At 36.7% G+C, this 19629-nt stretch overlaps 1 protein-coding gene across 1 annotated transcript in view; it reads right to left on the bottom strand.

Annotated features, from left to right (window-relative positions):
* ADAM10 (ADAM metallopeptidase domain 10) overlaps positions 1 to 19629 on the bottom strand; it is a 110521-nt gene that overhangs the window by 80837 nt on the left and 10055 nt on the right. The window contains exon 2 of the mRNA XM_030878818.2: positions 955 to 1105. Coding sequence (XP_030734678.1) covers positions 955 to 1105 — 151 coding nt within the window. The remainder of the gene's footprint in view (positions 1 to 954; positions 1106 to 19629) is intronic.

Genomic DNA, 19629 nt, shown 5'->3' with positions numbered 1-19629 from the left:
TGACATGAAAAAGGAAGCATTTAAGGAAGAGTCATCTTGTAGCAGTACATAGTATAGCTTTAATGATAAATGGAATGGAAGCTGGGAAACCTATTAGGAGGTGAATAATAAATCAGGGTTACAACTGTAGAAAAAGTACAAAAGGAATAGACTTATTCATTACAGCAGGCAAGGCAGAGAATCTGACAAAGAATACTTGAAGATTTTGTATCTGAATACTCCTAACAGACAAAGAAAAAAATAATATGGGGTCTTGAATCAGCCAGGTCCAGGTAAAATCTGTGCTACGTAACTTTAAAGAAGTTATTTAACTTCTGTGAGTCTTAGTTTCCTTGGATATAAAAAGATTTATCTTGTTTGGGTGTAGAGAGATTAAAAAAGAAAATGCATATAAAGCATCCGGTACCTGGAACACAACAGGACTAAATAAATGTGATTTTTTTTTTTACCTCTCTCCCTTGGCTCCCTGTTCTTTATTCCTTAACAATTCTGTCTGAGAATTAAGCAGTACAGTAGGTCATCTGTCTACAAGTTGTCATTTTAGAGCTGATAAAATTGAGTTAATGAGAAATTAAATGACTTACTTAATAGCCTACAACTAGCTATCTTCACTCTCGGCACCAGAGAACAGACACATAGGCCATAAAACACATAAAATTAGCTGAACCACAAACACAGACTCTTCTTCAAAGACACATCCTCTGATAATACAACAGAGGATCTGATTCATAAACCTAAAAACATTTAAATGTGACTGTTTCCTTAACAACATAAAAAGGGCAATCCATTTTAAAAGAAAACATTTTTTAATGTATACACCAAATTTCAGTGTAGGCTGAATTTCCAAATGGGGACCTTTCCATTAGAGAAGGAAAATTAAGGGTATAAATTTCTTCTCTTAATATAGATTGAATACATGGGAACTTCAGACACAGTCAGCATAAATTTACTCACCTTCCATGAGCATGGAAATCTAGACGTAAAAACTGGTCCTCATGTGAAACCGCTCTTTTGGCACGCTGGTGTTTTTGGTGTAATGAATCCACATCATAAGATAATCCTTCATAATGTCTAATGTATTTATTTAAAGGATTTCCATACTGACCTATAAAAAATAAACAATTTAAATTAATGTCATCTTGTGGCCCATTCTAGTTCTAATATGGTTCCATGATTATTCAAATATCTATAAATATGAAACTGTTTCACTAATCCTAGTACTTTATTTTCATATACTTTTTTTTTTTGGCTATGCCGTGTGGCATGCAGGATATGAGTTCCCCCACCAGGGATCGAATCTGTGCCCCCTGCAGTGGAAGCATGGAGTCTTAACCACTGGACTGCCAGGGAAGTCCCTAAAACCTTATTATAATGGGAATTTTAACCACACACACAAGTTTTGATGTTAGCCATAGGTTTGTCTAGGATGTCCTTTATCAGGTTGACAAAGTTATCTTCTATTAATACTTTGCTGATAAAAACTATCAGGAAGAGTTGTTGACTTTTGTCACCCACTCTTTCTGCATCTGTTAAGATGATTATAATAGATAACCAACAAGGACCTACTGTATAGCACAGGGAATTATACTTATAAGGGAAAAGAATCTGAAAAAATACACATATATAAAATATGTATAAATGAATCACTTTGTTGTACACCTGAAACTAACACAACACTGTAAATCAACTATACTGCAATAAAAATAAGTAAATAAATTTTTAAAGAGATGATTATATGGTTCTTTCTTTTTAGTTTATTAATATGGAAAATTAATTGACTGATTTTCATGGGCAGAGGAACTAAATAGACACTTCTCCAAAGAAGACATACAGATGGCCAACAGACACATGAAAAGATGCTCAATGTCACTAATTATTACAGAAGTGCAAATCAAAACTACAATGAGGTACTACCTCACACCAGTCAGAATGGCCATCATTAAAAAGTCTACAAATAATAAATGCTGGAGAGGGTGTGGAGAAAAAGGAACCCTCCTACACTATTGGTAGGAATGTAAGTTGGTGCAGCCACCATGGAGAACAGTATGGAGGTTCCTCAAAAAACTAAAAATAGAGTTACCATACGATCCAGCAATCTTACTCCTGGGTATACATCTGTACAAAACTATATTTCAAAATGATACATGCAGGCTTCTCTGGTGGCACAGTGGTTAAGAATCCGCCTGCCAATGCAGGGGTCACGGGTTCAAGCCCTGGTCCAGGAAGATCCCACATGCTGCAGAGCAACTAAGCCCATGTTCCACAACTACTGAGCCTGCACTCTACAGCCCGTGAGCCACAGCTACCAAGCCCTCATGCTACAACTACTGAAGCCCGTGCGCCTAGAGCCCGTGCTCCACAACAAGAGAAGCCACCACAATGAGAAGCCCACACACTGCAATGAAGAGTAGCCCCCACTCACCACAACTAGAGAAAGCCCACGTGCAGCAACGAAGACCCAATGCAGCCAAAAATAAATTAAATAAATTAAATTAAATTAAAAAAAAAGATACATGCACCCCCTATGTTCATAGCAGCACTATTCACAATAGCCAAGACATGGAAACAACCTAAATGTCCATCAACAAATGAATGGGTAAAGAAGATGTGGTACATATATACAATGGACTACAATTCAGCCATAAAAAAAGAACAAAATAATGCCATTTGGAGCAACATGGATGGAACTAGAGAATATCATACTAAGTGAAGTAAGTCAGCAAGAGAAAGATAAATACCATATGGTATCACTTATATGTGGAATCTAAAATATGACACAAATGAACTTATCTGCAAAACAGAATAGACTCACGTAGAGAACAAACTTGTGGTTGTCAAGGGTGGGGATGGAGGAGGGGTGGAGTGGGAGTTTGGGGTTAGCAGATGCAAACTATTACACAGAGAACAGATAAACAACAAGGTCCTCCTGTATAGCACAGGGAACTATATTCAATATCCTGTGATAAACCATAATGGAAAAGAATAAAAAAAGAATGTGTGTGTGTGTGTGTGTGTGTGTGTGTGTATGTATGTATAACTGAATCACTTTGCTGTATAGCAGAAATTAACACAACATTGCAAATCAACTATACTTCAATTTTTAAAAAATTGTTCATTTTCTAATGTTAAACCAACCTTGCATTACTGATATAAATCCCACTTGAATATAGTGTATTATGCTTTATAATACTGTTGGATTCAATTTGCTATAATTTTGTTTAGAATTTTTGTTATCTATGTTCATGAGAGACACTGGTCTGTAGTTTTCTTGGACTGTCTTTGTCAAGTTTTGGTATCAGTATAAAAAAAAAGACCTTGAAAGTATTACCTCTTCTTCAATTTTCTAGACAAATGTATGTAGAATTGGTATTATTTCCTCCTTAAATGTTTGATAGAATTCACCAGTGAAGCCATCTTGGCCTGGAATTTTCTTTGTGAAAGGTTATTAATGACATCAATTTGATATATAAACAGCTAATCTGGTTATCTACTTCCTGAGTGACCTTTGGTAAGAATTTGTCCATTTTACCTAAGGTGTTGAAGTTATGGAGATAAAGCTGTTCATAATATTCCCTCATTATGTTTTTTATATCTTTTGAAACTATAGTGATGTTACCTCCCTCATTCCTGATATTGGTAATCTGTATCTCCACTCTTTGGTCCTGATCAGGATAGCTATAGATTTACTGATTTTACTGATCTTCTGAAGAACCAACGTGTAATTCCTTTGATTTTCCTTATTTTTCTGCTTTCTATTTTTTTATTTTTTACTTTGATCTTTCTTTCTTTCCTTCTGCTTACTTTGAGTTTAATCACTCTTCTTTTTTTAGTAAAGACCATTGATTTAAGACTTTTCTTTTCTAATCCAGGTATTCAGTGCTATAAATGTTCCCTTAATACTGCTTTAGCAACATCCCACAGATTCTGTTATGCTGTGTTACCATTTTCATTCTGTTCAACATACTTTCTAATTTCCTTTTTGATTTCTTGTATGATTCATGTGCTATTTAGAAGTCTGTTATTTAGATTTTAAATATGGGGAATTTTTCAGTTATCTTTCTGTTACTGACTTCTAATTTAATTCTACTATACCCAGAGAACATACTTTGTATGACATCAATCCTTTTAAATACATTGAGACTTATTTTATGACCAAGAATTTGGTCTATCCTTGCAATGTTTCATGCACACTTGAAAAGAATGTATATTCTGCTGTTAATGGATGAGTGTTCTAGAAATGTCAGTCTCTGCACTTATTGAGTACAGTGTTTTATAAATGTCAACCAGGTCAACTGGCTGACAGTGTTGTTCAAGTCTTCTATACCCTTCATGATTTTCTATCTACCTGTTCTATAATTGAGAGAAAGGTATTGAAATCTCTGTCTGTAATTATGACTTTTTCTATTTCTCCTTGCAGTTCTCTGCTTAATTGATTTTTTGTTGTTGTTCTTTTTTTTAATTTATTTATTTTATTTATTTTTGGCTGCATTGGGTCTTCATTACTGCACGTGGGCTTTCTCTAGTTGTGGTGAGCAAGGGCTACTCTTCGCTGCAGTGCATGGGCTTCTCATTGTCATGGCTTCTCTTGTTGCGGAGCATGGGCTCTAGGCACGCAGGTTTCAGTAGTTGTGGCTCGTGGGCTCTAGAGCTCAGGCTCAGTAGTTGGGGTGCTCAGGCTTAGCTGCTCCACAGCATGTGGGATCTTCATGGACCAGGGATCGAACCCGTGTCCCCTGCATTGGCAGGCGGATTCCCAACCACTGCGCCATGAGGGAAGCCCTGCTTAATTGATTTTTGAAGTTCTATTATTACACGCATAAATGTCAAAGATTATTATGTATTATGCCTTTTGGATTAATTCACTCCTTTATCAATTATCAAATGATCTTCTTTATGCTTTGTAATATTCTATGTTCTAAAATCTACTTTGTCTGTTATTAATATAGCACTCTTTTTTTTCTTTTTTTTTTTTTGACTGGCATGATATCTCTTTTCCATCCTTTTATTTTTAATCTATTTGTGCCTACGTATTTAATGTGAGTTCACAGTAGGCAGCATAGAGCTGGGTCTTGCCTTTTTGTCCAATCTGATAATCTCTGCCTTTTAATTGGAGTGTTTGGATCATTTACATTTAAAGTAGTTACTAATGTGGTTGGGTTTAAGTCTATCATCTTGCTATTTATTTCTGTTTGTCCCATCTTTTCTCTGCTCCCTTCTCCTTTATTGGGACTAATTAATTTTTTATGATTCTGTTTTTACCTCTTCACTAGCTTATTAGCAAAACTCTCTGTTTGGTTGTTTTAGTGGTTGCTTTAGGGCTTATAAGTATACATCTTTAACTTAGCCTACCTTCAAATGATATTATAACACTTCAGGTATAAGAACCTGACATTACTATACTTTCACTTCTTTCCTCCTGGTCTTTAGACTATTGTCATCATACTTTACTTACTTGTGTCTTATAAAGCCCATAATACATTGTAATTGTTTTGGTTTAAACAGACAATTATCTTTTAAAGAGATTTAGATAACAAGGAAAAAACTCTCTTTCTCATTTCCAGGGTTCTTCATTTCTTCATGTTGATCCATATTTCCATCTGGTATCATTTTCCTTCTACCTAGATAACTTCCTCTAAAATTTCTTCTGCTGGTGAAGAGCTCTTCCAGATATTGGATGTCTCAAAGTCTTTATTTTTGTCTTCATTTTTGAAAGATATTTTCACTGGCACAGAATTCCAGGTCGACAAGTTCGTATTTTTTCTTTAAATATTTTTAAAACCTTGCTCCACTCTCTTTTCACCCATATTCCTTCTGACAAGAAATCTGTCATCCTTACCATTGCTCCTCTGAATATAATGTGTCTTTTCCCTCCCTAGTGCTTTTAAGACTTTCCTTTTTAATACTGGTTTTGAGCAATTTGATTCTGACGTGCTTTGGTTTCTTCATATTTACTGAGCTTTAGTTTCAGTAAACTCCTTGGGTCTGTGGGTTTACAATTTTTCAACTCTTACTTCTTCAATTTTTTTCACTCTCCCCACCCCCACCCACCCAAGGACTCCAGTTACAAGTATATTAGGTCACTCAAATTCTTCCCACAGCCCACTGATGGGTTTTTTCATATTTATCAAAAATTCTTTTTTTCCCTGTTTCATTTTGAATAGTTTCTACTGCTTTCTTCTAGTTCAATAATATTCTGTAATGTCTAACCTGTTGTTAATGCCATCTGGTGTGCTTTCCATTGAAAACATTGTAGTTTTCATCTGCAGAAGTTAGATTTCCGTCTGTTTTATTTATACCTTTTAGGTCTCTATTTAACTTATTAAACATATGAAATACAGTTGTAATAACTCTTTTAATGTTCTTGTCTGCTAATTCTAATGCCCATGACAGTTATGGATTGGTTCCAATTGACTGCTTATTCTTCTCATTACAGATTGTGTTTTCCTGCTTCATTGCATGTCTCATAATCTTTCACTGAATAGATGGCAGACACTGTGAATTTCACCTTGTAGGGGCTGGACATTTTTTGTATTCTTATAAATATTCTTAGGCTTTGTTACAGGACAAAGTAAAGGTAGTTAGAAAGTTTGACCCTTTTGGCTCTTGCCTTTATGATTTGTTACATGGGTCTGGAGCAGGGTTCAGTGTAGGGCTAATTTTATTCCCTACCACTGGGGCAAGACATATCTGAGTACTCTATGCAATGCTCCACAAATCATGGCATGAGTTTTTCCCACCTGGCCGGTAAGAACAAGTACTATTTCCTGCACTATGTGAACATAGGGCACTGTTTCTTTCCTTGGCCTCAGGTAATTTCCTCACGTATACACACTGATCAATACTCTGCCAAACACTCCAGGGGAACCCTCTGCAGATCTCAGGGATTCTCTCTCTATGTAGCGTCCTTCATTCTGATATTGTCTGCAAACTCTAGCTGCTTTGGTCCCATTCCATCTCAACTCAAGAGTTCGTTCGTCTCCACCTAGGTTCCCTCTTGTAGCACGAATGAATTGCAGATGGAAATTCGTTCCAGGCAGAAAGCTGGAACAATCATAGGTCTCGCTTCATTTGTTTCCCCTCTCTTGGGGATCTTGTCCTTCACCACTTGGTGACCAGCGTATTAAAAACCATTGCTTCTCGCCTAATGTATTGCATAAAGCCTAAATGTTCCATCACTAAATTTTCTGTTTATGCAGTCAGTTGCTTGTCATTATATGGTTAAGGATACAAACTCTTAAGTCATCTGGGTTTAAGTTCTGAAGACTGCACAACAAGGTAAATATACTTAACACTACTGAATTGTACACCAGAAATGGTTAAGATAGTAAATTTTATGGCAAGCATTTTCTTATTAGAATAAAAAAATTCTCTAGGTTTGAATCCCATTACCTTCATTTATTAGCTTGTTTCCCTGATCAAGTGGAAAACTCAACTTCATTTTCCCACCCTTAAAACAGAGAGAAGTAAGGGTCCCTGGTGGCGCAGTGGTTGAGAGTCCGCCTGCCGATGCAGGGGACACGGGTTTGTGCCCCAGTCCAGGAGGATACCACATGCCGCGGAGCGTCTGGGCCCGTGAGCCACACCGCTGAGCCTGCGCGTCCGGAGCCTGTGCTCCGCAACGGGAGAGGCCACAACAGTGAGAGGCCCGCATACCGCAAAAAAAAAAGAAAGAAAGAAAAACACAGAGAAGTAGAATACCTCTTTTTTAAGGCTGTTACAATGATTAAATGATTTAAGCCATGTGTGGCAATCAGCAAAGTGCCTACCATACAGTGAAAGCTCAGTAAATTTTTCATAGTCATCACCATCTCTTCCCTTTCCTCCACTTCCTTTTTTGCCTTCTCTCACACTTGTCTTTGAGACCTATATACACAAATTGAGGCCATACATTCAGGAATAAAGACAGAACTAGGTTTGAATTCTGACATTTCCTCACCATAACTACATGATCTGGGTAATTATTAAACTTTTTTAAAATCTCAGGGTTTTTTTTTTTTGTCTGTAAAATAGAGACAAAAGTAAATAACTTAAATGCAAGTAAACTGCTTAGCACAAAGCCTAGCATGAAAAGACCATTCAATTTAAAATACTGAGTCACTGGTGGGAATGTAAATTGATACAGCGACTATGGAGAACAGTATGGAGGTTCCTTAAAAAACTAAAAATAGAATTACCATATGACCCAGCAATCCCACTACTGGGCATATACCCAGAGAAAACCATTAATTCAAAAAGACACATGCACCCCAATGTTCATTGCAGCACTATTTACAATAGCCAGGTCATGGAAGCAACCTAAATGCCCATGGACAGATGAATGGATAAAGAAGATGTGGTACATATACACAATGGAATATTACTCAGCCATAAAAAGGAACGAAATTGAGTCATTTGTAGAGACGTGGATGGATCTGGAGACTATCATACAGGAGTGAAGTCAGAAAGAGAAAAACACATACCGTATATTAACACATATATGTGGAACCTAGAAAAATGGTACAGATGAACTGGTTTGCAGGGCAGATATTGAGACACAGATGTAGAGAGCAAACGTATGGACACCAAGCGGGGAAAGTGGCAGGGGGTGGGGATGGTGGTGTGATGAATTGGGCGATTGGAACTGACATGTATACACTGATGTGTATAAAATGGATGACTAATAAGAACCTGCTGTATAAAAAAATAAAATTCAAAATAAAATAAAATTGACTCCTAAAAATAATAATAATAAAATAAAATAAAATACTGACTCACTTCACCATACTCTTGAATGCACTGCTCTCAACAGAGGTGACAGAAATGGAGTCTGAAACTAGAATCCAAAGCTATCTTACAACTAGCATAGAAAATATAGTGAACCCAAGGTATAAGAGAAAATAAAACCTCCCAGTATGGAACTTCTAAAAATCAGGACTCAATAATGGAATTATATATTGTACCAATGCATCTTCCATATTCCTTAAAAATATCTTTGAGTCTGTATGTGGCTTTTTAAAAATACCTCACACAAGATAAAATATCAAGAAAAAATCAAGAATGGGGAAGTTGTACTATGAGAACTTTGGGGTAGGTCTTTCATTTTCAAAATCAAAGTAGGATTACTGAATTGTATTTCTTTTAAGTGGACTGAATAGTCATAGTACAAACTTAGCTTTGCAAAGTTACTGCGTCCACTCCTTTTTCGGCACCAAAAAGTCAACTTTTTAAGTCACAATGCAGATAAAGCATTTTGCCACCTCTGATAACTTAAAACAGTAACTATGGCTGTTCTGGTGAAGCACATGTGATAACGGCTCAATTATTTGAATGGATATAACACTTCTGGGAGAGTTATTAAACAAAGTCATCTCTTCTCTGTGCCACACACAAAGGAATTTTATGAAGCAACATAATGTTTACCTTCACTTACAAAGGAGCTGAGTGATGACTTTCAGAATCTTTACAATTGAGAGAAAACATAATTCACTGGGTTTAAATGGGAAAGTTAAAAACGCTACCCAGAGACATACAGTTAACAAGTCCACTTCAGTATCAGCTTCTACAAAAGACCTATGTTTCTTTGTTAACTGTGCCTAAATATCAGTATTTATGACATGGTCACGGTAATACTTTAAAAATTATTGAAGAAAATGTATTAAATGAGGGAATTCCCTGGTGGTCCAGTGGTTAGGACTCAGCACTTTAACTGCTGAAGCCTGGGTTCAATCCCTGGTCGGGGAGCTAAGATCCCACAATCCACATGGTGCGGCCAAAAAAAAAAATGTATTAAATGAAACTGTATTATGCAGTTTCTCCCTCCAATACTTAATGAAACAATGGGAAAACCATGGGAAAAAACAACTATAAAAAGCAGCCCACCCTCCCACATTAAAAAAAAATCCTCAAGAAGTAAAACCAAGTAAGAAATGGATATAACTAGTGTGTGTTAGGGCTAGCTGATACGGACTCACGAGTGCCAATTCTCTTCCCAACTGTGTTCAGTGACATGTTGGTAGCTTGAAATCAGCCATGGGTAGAGTATTCATGCTACTGAAATTAGAAATGGCTACAAATCAGAGGATTTTTTTTTCTTGTTTTCAAGAGAACCAGTGTACTAAAACAACACTGGGTATAACCTAATGGTATATCTTTCAAAGAAGCAGCCAAGGAAATAAACAGAATACTCTAATGAGAAAGTGTCAAAGCATAGCACACTGAACTCCAGACGCTGCCCCTAACCCTCATAAGCCATACAATTCACTTTTTAAAAAAATCTCAAGAGAACAGAGCCCTGGAATTCTCAAAAAGGTTGTATATGGTCATGAGTCCTGACTACACAGAAGTAGGTAAAACACAAACTCTGTCACAGAAAAAAAATGACAGAACAAAGAAGAGCCACACCACTATGAACATGTCGAAACATACCAGAGCAAAAATAATGAAAAAAAAAAAAAAGCAAAAGAGAAAAAAACCCAACTGAGAAGGAAAACAAAAAACACTTAGAAACAATCCAGGACAAACTGGAATCAATCAGTCTTAGATGATATTAAGGAATTCTTGTTAATTTTCTTCAATACAACAACACTGTGGTAATATAGTTGGAGAATAATCTGAATTTGGGGAGATGTACTTTGAAGTACTTAAGAGTAAAATGACACGCGTAATTTTCACTGAAGTGATTCAGAGTGGGACAAAAAAGAAAAAGGACACAACTGCTATCAGTTTCCACTTCTGACTATAATGGAGTAAGAGGAACTAAATTTAACCTACCACCACAAACATTCAGAAAACTTGACAAAATACATTGGAGGATAAACAAATGAGATAAGATCTACAATTGGCCCAACTTAACTACCCAGAGGCAGTTTCAGGTCAATATGCAGGGTAGAGGAACCCAAACAGAGCCTGCTGGTCTTGCTGAATTGAGGAGCCACGTATTTGAGTTCTGAGAGGCCAGGCGTTTAGAATTTGTGGGTCAGAGTGCCAAAGAAAAGGAAGCTAACAGAAAAGGAGCTCAGAGATCTAAAGAAGGGTCCCCTTACATGTTTGGCAGATTCATATCTGATCATGTGAGAGAATCAACTATCCCAGGCCAAAAAAATAAACCACAAAAAGAGTAAGCAGAACAATCTTAAAAGTTTATATTGATAGGGCTGGGAAGTGTTCATATTCCCACCATCCAGAGAAGACAGACCTGTAATATACGGAGCATTGGGTAGAGCCCTCAGGAATACATCACCTTATTTACGGGGCAAAATTAGCCACAGACTAAAGGCTGTTTGGGATCCACTCTAACAAAGCTTAAAGGCCATCTTCCAAAGGACTCAACTGATTCCAAGTAGTTTAATTGTACACCAAAAAATATGTGACAGTGTTTAAAGGCAAGACAAAAATCAAACACACAAAAAAGTAAAAATCAAGAATGATCTGCATCCAATCAAAAATTACCATGCATGTAAAGAATCAGGAAAATGTCTTTTTCTCATATTACTGGAGAAAAAAATCAGATATTAGAAACAGAGACTATAGAGATGATGGAATTAACATACAAAGAAATTAAAAGTTATCATGGGCTAACAGCTGAAAACTAGGGACAAAAAAACCCTTAAAATCAGCTGGTGGGTTAGACCCAAAGGAGCTACAGAAAAAGACACATTACATACAGAGGAACAAAGGTATAAATGACAGCATAACTACATAAGACAGAAGATAATTCAGCAACATGTTTAAAGTACTACAAAAAAAAAACTGTCAACCTAAGATTCCATACCCAATAAAAATATCTTTCATAAATGAAGATGAACGAAAAAAAAAGGTAAAATGAACCCTTTTTCAGACATCAAAGCTGACAATTATCACCAGTAGACCTGCATTACAAGAAATGTTAAAGGAAGTTTTTCAGGCAGAAGGAATATACCAGCTGGAAACCTGTGCTGACACAAACCTGTGTTGACACAGGAACAATGACTATAATGAGAAAATAAAAATGATTTCTTCTCTCGTTCTTTAATCTCTTTCAAAATTAAGTGATTGTGTTCAAGAAACACAATGTACTATGGCATTTATGACACACATAGAATTAAAATGTATGATAATACAGCACAATGGAGGAGAGGAGAAATGAAAGTACACTATAAATGAAGTGGTATTTTATTTAAAGGTATACATTTTTAAGTTACAGGTGTATGCTGTACACCCTAGGAACAACCTCTAAAAATATATACTAAACAGGTATATCACATAAGCCAATATCAGAGATAAAATGAAATCATTTTTTAAAGCAAATTAATCCCAAAGAATATAGAAAAAGAGGAGTAAAAAGGACTATGAACAGATAGAACTAACAGAAAACAAACAGTAAGATGGTAGTTTTAAACTCAATCTTATCAATAATTACATTAAAAGTTAATGATTTAAACATAATTAAATGGAAGTCATTTTATTATTTTTCAAGAAAGAAAATGTTAATACATGCTGTCTAAAAGATACTTCAACAAAAATAAAGATGAGTTAAAGTAAAAAGAATAGGGGGCTTCCCTGGTGGCGCAGTGGTTGAGAGTCTGCCTGCCGATGCAGGGGACACGGGTTCGTGCCCCGGTCCGGGAAGATCCCACATGCCGCGGAGCGGCTGGGCCTGTGAGCCATGGCCGCTGAGCCTGTGCGTCTGGAGCCTGTGCTCCGCAACGGGCGAGCCACAACAGTGAGAGGCCCGCATACCGCAAAAAAAAAAAAAAAAAAAGGGAAAAGTTATACCATCCAAACCCTAATCCAAGAAAGCTGGAGTGCCTACAGTATTATCAAAGTAAACTTTAAAACAAACAAACCAAAGGAAAAAAAAAAAAAGAGGGATTAAAAAAAGACACTTCAGGGGCTTCCCTGGTGGCGCAGTGGTTAAGAATCCGCCTGCCGGTGCAGGGGACATGGGTACGAGCCCCGGTCCAGGAAGATCCCACATGCCGTGGAGCAACTAAGTCCATGTGCCACAACTACTGAGCCTGCACTCTAGAGCCTGTGAGCCACAACTACTGAGCCTGCGTGCCACAACTACTGAGCCCGTGCACCTAAAGCCCATGCTCCGCAACGAGAAGCCACCGCAGTGAGAAGCCCACGCACCACAACAAAGAGTAGTCCCCACTCTCCACAACTAGAGAAAGCCCGCGTGCAGCAACGAAGACCCAATTTAACCAAAAATAAATAAAATAAATACATTTTAAAAAAAAGTACATTTCATAACCCATCGAAAGAACGTAACAATCCTAAATGTGCATCACATAACAGAGCTTAAAGTATGTGAAGAAACAGCTGACGGGGGACTTCCCCGGTGGTCCAGTGGGTAGGACTCCCCTCTCCCAGTGCAGGGAGCCCAGGTTCAATCCCTGGTTGGGGAACTAGATCCCGCATGCATGCCGCAACCAAGAAAAAAAAAGAAAAAAAAAATCCCGCATGCCGCGGCTGGAGATCCCACATGCCTCAACGAAGATCCCGCGGGCCACAACTAAGACCTGGCACATTCTAAATAAATATTTTTTTTTAAAAAAAGAACGAGGAATACAATTTTTTAAAAATTAAAAATGCTGACAGAGCTGAAAGTAGACAAATCTGTAAATTATAGTTGGAAATCATGAACACTCCTCACTGAACAAGTAGACAAAAAATAAGGACTGAACACTATCAAACAACTTGACCTCATTAACGTTTACAAAATAGTCCACCCAACAATAGAGTATATATTCTTTTCACAGGCACATGGAGTATTCACCAAGATAGACCTTAATTCTAAGCCATAAAGCATGTTTCCATAAATTTTAAAAGACTGAAATCAGAGAGTATGTTTTCTGACTACAGTGCAATTAAATCAGTAGGAGATACTTGGAAAAATTCCCAAATATTGAGAACTTAACACACTTCTAAATAGCCCTTGGGTCAAAGAAGAAATCAAAAGGGAAATCAGAAGGATTCTGAATTGACTGCAAAGAGCACAAGGGAACTTTACTGGTTAGTGTAAATGTTCCATATTATTATTATTATTATGGTGGTGGTGGTTAAAAAACTATATACCTTTCTCAAAATTAACTGTTGAATTTTATTGTATGGAAATTATACCTCAATAAAGCTAATTAAAATTTTTTTAAAGAAAAATGGTGAGTCAAAGTGGTAACCATATGGGTATTTGGCCTTTCTTTTACTCTTCCCTAAGTTATACACTTTTTCAAAAAAAAAAAAAAATCCAGAATCTAAAACAAAGACAATTCAAAATAGTCCAGCTTGTCCTCCCTTCAGGAAAATAAATAAAATCAACATTCTACTCACCTCCAAGAAACTATTAAGCATCCTATAATGACTCATTATTCAGCAGTATATTTTTGTTAATAGGATAGACATAAGTAGTAAAAGTTGGGGGGATATAAAAGAGTAAATGACAACCAGTGATCCCAACATGCAAATCCTACACAGGAAACCTGATCCAGACCTTACAGATTTTTCCATAAACACTAAAGTATTCTCCATTATGATCTTAATCAATTCCCATACTTCTGATACAATAGTCTATTACTTGAAGTAATATTCTACTACTTGACAATATACTGGAACCCTCCCCATTTTATCTTCCTTAAGATTATCCAGGTATCCCAAGCAGCAGCAGTACACATCATAATTACCCCAAAAATACCTTGTGAAAAACACCAACACTGTCCTGCCTCTCCAATCCCACTTTTGTACCAGAAACACAACCTTAAAACAACTAGGGAAAAATCTGTCATAACAGTCTGAAAGATGCACACTATTGGCAAAACTTCAGCAAGCATACATGTCTGCTCAGTTCAGAATCCAGGTCTCCAGTGATGCTTCTGATTAGAGGAGCCTAGTTCAAAGACTAGTTTACATGCCTGTGTCCTAGTTGCAACTGAAAGGCTGGGGAATCTAAATTAAGGAGATGGAATTCATAAGGCTGAAAATGTGTCAAACAAAGCAAGGTTCAAAAGGTTCTAGACAATCAAAAACCATTGCAAATAACTGGCCTCTTAGCTTCCACTCTTGCCCCCGACCCCCGACAGTCTATTTTTCACACAGCAGTCAGAGTTATAATGTTCAAATAAAGTTACATTGTGTCACTCTTCTGCTCAAAATGTTCCACCCCTCACCCACCCCCCTCACTAGCTGTTCCCCCTCCACAGCCTTCATCATGATTTATAATCTCAAAAAAAAAGTCATAACCGTGGCTTATAACGCTGAAGATGATCCTCATAAGGGGCTGCATTCCCCCACTCCACTTCCATACGGGTCTCACCTTATCTTCTACCACCCTCCCTTTACTCTGTGTATTACAGCCACATTAGTCTCTTTATCGTCCCTCTGCCTGGAACATCTTCCCCCAAAGCAGGGTTGGCACACTTCATTCAGATATCTACAAAATTTCTTCAGAAGCTTTCTCTGATCACCCTATCTAAAAGCTTATGTCCCAATCATACTCATTCTAATATCCTCCTCTTTCTTCATATTATTTTTTATTGACATATCCCTCTACCACCAGAAGTTCCACGAGAACAAGGACTTTGATTTGTTCAATGATGTACCCTCATTACCTAAACAGAGTAAGAAAACAGGTGCTCAGTAAATGTTTGCTGTAAGAATTAATGAATCCACTCAACGTTTCACGGAAATTTCCTTTTTCATATGAATTTATAAAGAAAGCAGCCTATACCTTGCTGATAAGAAAGCCATAAATCAATCATCAGAAAATGTGATCTATGATACTCATCCAAGAAGCATCAGAATTTCTAACAGGTCTAGTATTTGCAAAGTGCTACTTGTTAAAATTAAAATTATTATAGATCTATTCGCTAGGTAAGGTTTTTTTTAATCTTCTATTGATGCTAATGACTGCATTTCAGGTATTTGTCTCTGCAATTACCTATGCAGCTTTCATCACCATTTTGCATGACTTTCTGAACAGTTAAAAATGTTATATTCCTTTTCGTAATGAAGTTTTTCAATAACCGTGGAAGTATATGGTCAACATATCTTACTTTATGTTTCAACAGTTTAGCAAGCATTATCTTTATTTATAAGTCACGTGTTAGAATCCCAACTGTGCCACTTACTAGTTGAGTGATCTTGGACAAGTTACCTACCTCTCTGTGCCTCATTTTCCCTGTCTGTAAAATAAGTGAAATAGCAATACCTATACCTAACAGTGTTGTTATATGGATTAAATTACTTAATATATATAAGGGGCTTAGAATAGTGTACAGTACATAACAGGTAAGAATTCAGTAAATTATGGTTAAATTAATTAATGAATGTATTCTCTCATTTCACCCTCATAACAACATTGCAGGGCAAGTACAATTAATCTTAGGATAAGGCACAGAGAGGTTAAGCGACCCACCCAAAACTACAAAAGTTCCTTTTATTTTTTATAAATTTATTTATTTATTTATTTATTTATTTATGGCTGCATTGGGTCTTCGTTGCTGTGCACCGTCTTCCTCTAGTTGTGGCAAGCAGGGGTTATTCCGCATTGTGGTGCACGGGCTTCTCATTGCGGTAGCTTCTCTTGTTGCAGAGCATGGGCTCTAGGAGCGTGGGCTTCACCAGTTGTGGCATGAGGGCTCGGTAGTTGTGGCTCACAGGCTCTAGAGCGCAGGCTCAGTAGTTGTGGCACACGGGCTTAGTTGCTCCACAGCATGTGGAATCTTCCCAGACCAGGGCTCGGACCCGTGTCCCCTGCATTGGCAGGCGGATTCTTAACTACTGCCCCACCAGGGAAGTTCCCAAAACTTCCTTCTAGCTCAAACATTCTGTGATTCTAAATTTACCCTAAAATGAAAATGGGTTTTTTAAAGTTTCATCTTAGGAATATAGCAAAGTTTACAAGTTTTATTGAGTAAAATCAGATAACCATGAAGACGTTCTACATTTCACCTTTTAGTCTAATTTTTGCAGTGAATGACAAGTGCTAAGTGCTTTAATAATATTTTTTAACAGGAACACATAGTAGTTGAGAAAAAGCAATTTGGTTTCTATAAAGAATATTTTAACCCATTCAACCTATCTAATACTTTTAATTAACTGGGCATATAAAACTAATGAGCAAAACCAATACACTAACAAAAATGGTATTTTCATTCCATTTTAAAGTCAATTAAAGTAAAAAAGATTAATTATAAGCTTTGAAGGCTTTTTTTCCAGACATACTCTTAGAAAATTGGAATTCTTATGTAATTCATAAAAAGTGAAATTATCTAGTTCAGTAATCATTCATCTATTCACTCAGCACATATAATGGGCACTTACTATATGCACTATATACTATATGGGCATTGTTTTAGATGCTGGGAATATAGCAGCTAACAAAACAAAATTACTGACCTTAGAAAACTTTATTCTAGAGAAGGAAGGCAGACAGTAAGACAAACAAGTAAATAACTTCATTTTTTTCGGCGCATAATCAATTTATTTTATTTTATTGAAGGATATTTGATTTACAATGGTGTGTTAATTTCTCCGTACAGCAAAGTGACTCAGTTATACGTATATATTTTTTCATATTCTTTTCCATTATGGGTTATCACAGGATATTGAATAGAGTTCCCTGTGAACAAGTAAACAACTTGGGATGGCTATAAGAGTGTTATCACGGGGTGACTGGATAGAGAATGCCAAGGAAGGGGTTTGTATTATATGTATGTATATATATGAGGTAATCAGAAGACTTCATAATATTTCAGTAAAGACTCAGAAAGAGAGCAAAGTACAACAATGTGAGTGTACTTAAATACTACTGAACCACACAGCTAAAAATGGTTAAGCTGGTAAATTTTACGTGTATTTCACCACCATGTAATTTTTTTTTAACTTAAAAAAGAAAGAGGGTAGATAATACAGCAATCTAAGGGGCAAACTGTTCCATGTAAAAGGATCAGCAAGTGCAAAATCCCTGAGACAGGAGCAAGCCTGGCAATTTTTAAAGAGCTCTGTGTGGCTGGAGCAGAAATGAACAGTGGGGAAGGACTGGGGGCAGGAGGTAGGGAGAACAAGCATACATGTACCTCAGGTAGGGCCTTAGAAGCCACTATAAGGACACTGGATTTTACTTAAAATATTAAGCCACTGAATGGGTTTTTTAATTTATTTTGCTATTACTTTTTTGTTGAGGTACAATTCACAGAACATAAACCTCACCATTTCAACCATTTTAAAGTATACAATGTACCAGTAGACGGTTTTGACCAAAGCAGCTTTTGAACACAATCACATTGACTGCTATGTTGAGAAGAGACTGGGAGAACAAGAGAACAGGAAGAAGAGTTAGCAGGTTTTACGGTAATTAAAGTGAGATGGATGCTGTAGCAGTGGAGCTAATGAGAAGTTGTCAAAATTTGCATATACTCTAAAGGAGAAGCTGACAGGATTTGCATGCAGGGTGTAAGTGAAAAGAGGAATCAAGGATAACTCAAAAGTATTTTTGCCTAAGCAACTTAAGAATGGAGATCCCATTTACTGAGATGGGAAAGACTACAGGAAAAAAGACTGGGGTAAGAGGAATCAGAGGTTTGGTTTTGGACATGTTAAGTTTCAGATGCCCACCAGACATCTAGCTGGAGATGTAGCTGGGAAACAGGAGTCTAGAATTCAAGAGAGTCCTAGGCTGGAGATACAAATATAGGGGTCATCATCATATTAGGGGTTATTTAACACACCTAATAAGTAAGTACCAGCACAGAAACTTCTCCTTCCAAAGGTCTGTTGCCATTTAAATTAACATGTGATTTGTGGCCCATAACAGACTACTATTTTCATCCTCTAATTTAAATCCTTTATTTAGATGAAATAGATCTGTACAAAAGGAATCATAGCCTACAAGTCTAGGAGTAAAAAACAAAACAACAACAAACAATGCAAAAAAACTAATGTTCTGCTGCTGCCCCTGAATACAGAACTGGAGCTTCTTTTATCACTGATATATTACCCAAGCAGGGCAACATGAATGACAGGGAAGGTAACAGGAAGGACTCAATGGACGGCAATCTTTAACTCCTTTTCTCCCTTCTGATAAAGAATAGAATACTCACTGAAGACATTCTCATCATGTAAAGTCCTTAACAATGGAGAAACAGATCTGTTACTAGACAATGATGAAAATAAAGTACATTTAACCTAGAGTACAGTAAGATGTTAGTAATCTGACATCAAAGGAAAATGACAGGTTCCACTGAGCAAAATTTCTAGATAATTGGGGTTTATCTATGTGCCTAATATCTTTCCTTTTGAACCATTACTGATTTTTTTTCCCCTCTACTTTAACATCTTCTTGAGCCAGGCTCACCCTTATTAACATCTTCAACCTAAGAGGTCATAATGATATGATAAGCTCTAAGCTATTATGTTATTGTGCCATTGTTCCTACATAAAATAGCTCCATCCTGCTGTGTAGTTATTCTGTCAATGTCTCCTTTCTCTACTATTACTCTTTTTTACCTATACATAAAAGCATACCAACAGTGTTTTACTTTCTAGTCCTTAGTTGTAGTTGCCAGAAATCTGGCCTTCACAAAACATATAATAAACTCATATGGTACTTAGTACCTACAAGCTCCGTGGGAAATTTGAACAATTAAAAAATAAAAAAGAATCTTCTTGGTCATG

Source organism: Globicephala melas, chromosome 2, assembly GCF_963455315.2.
Source record: "Globicephala melas chromosome 2, mGloMel1.2, whole genome shotgun sequence".
Taxonomy (NCBI): domain Eukaryota; kingdom Metazoa; phylum Chordata; class Mammalia; order Artiodactyla; family Delphinidae; genus Globicephala; species Globicephala melas.
This window is presented reverse-complemented; position numbering and strand designations above follow the sequence as displayed.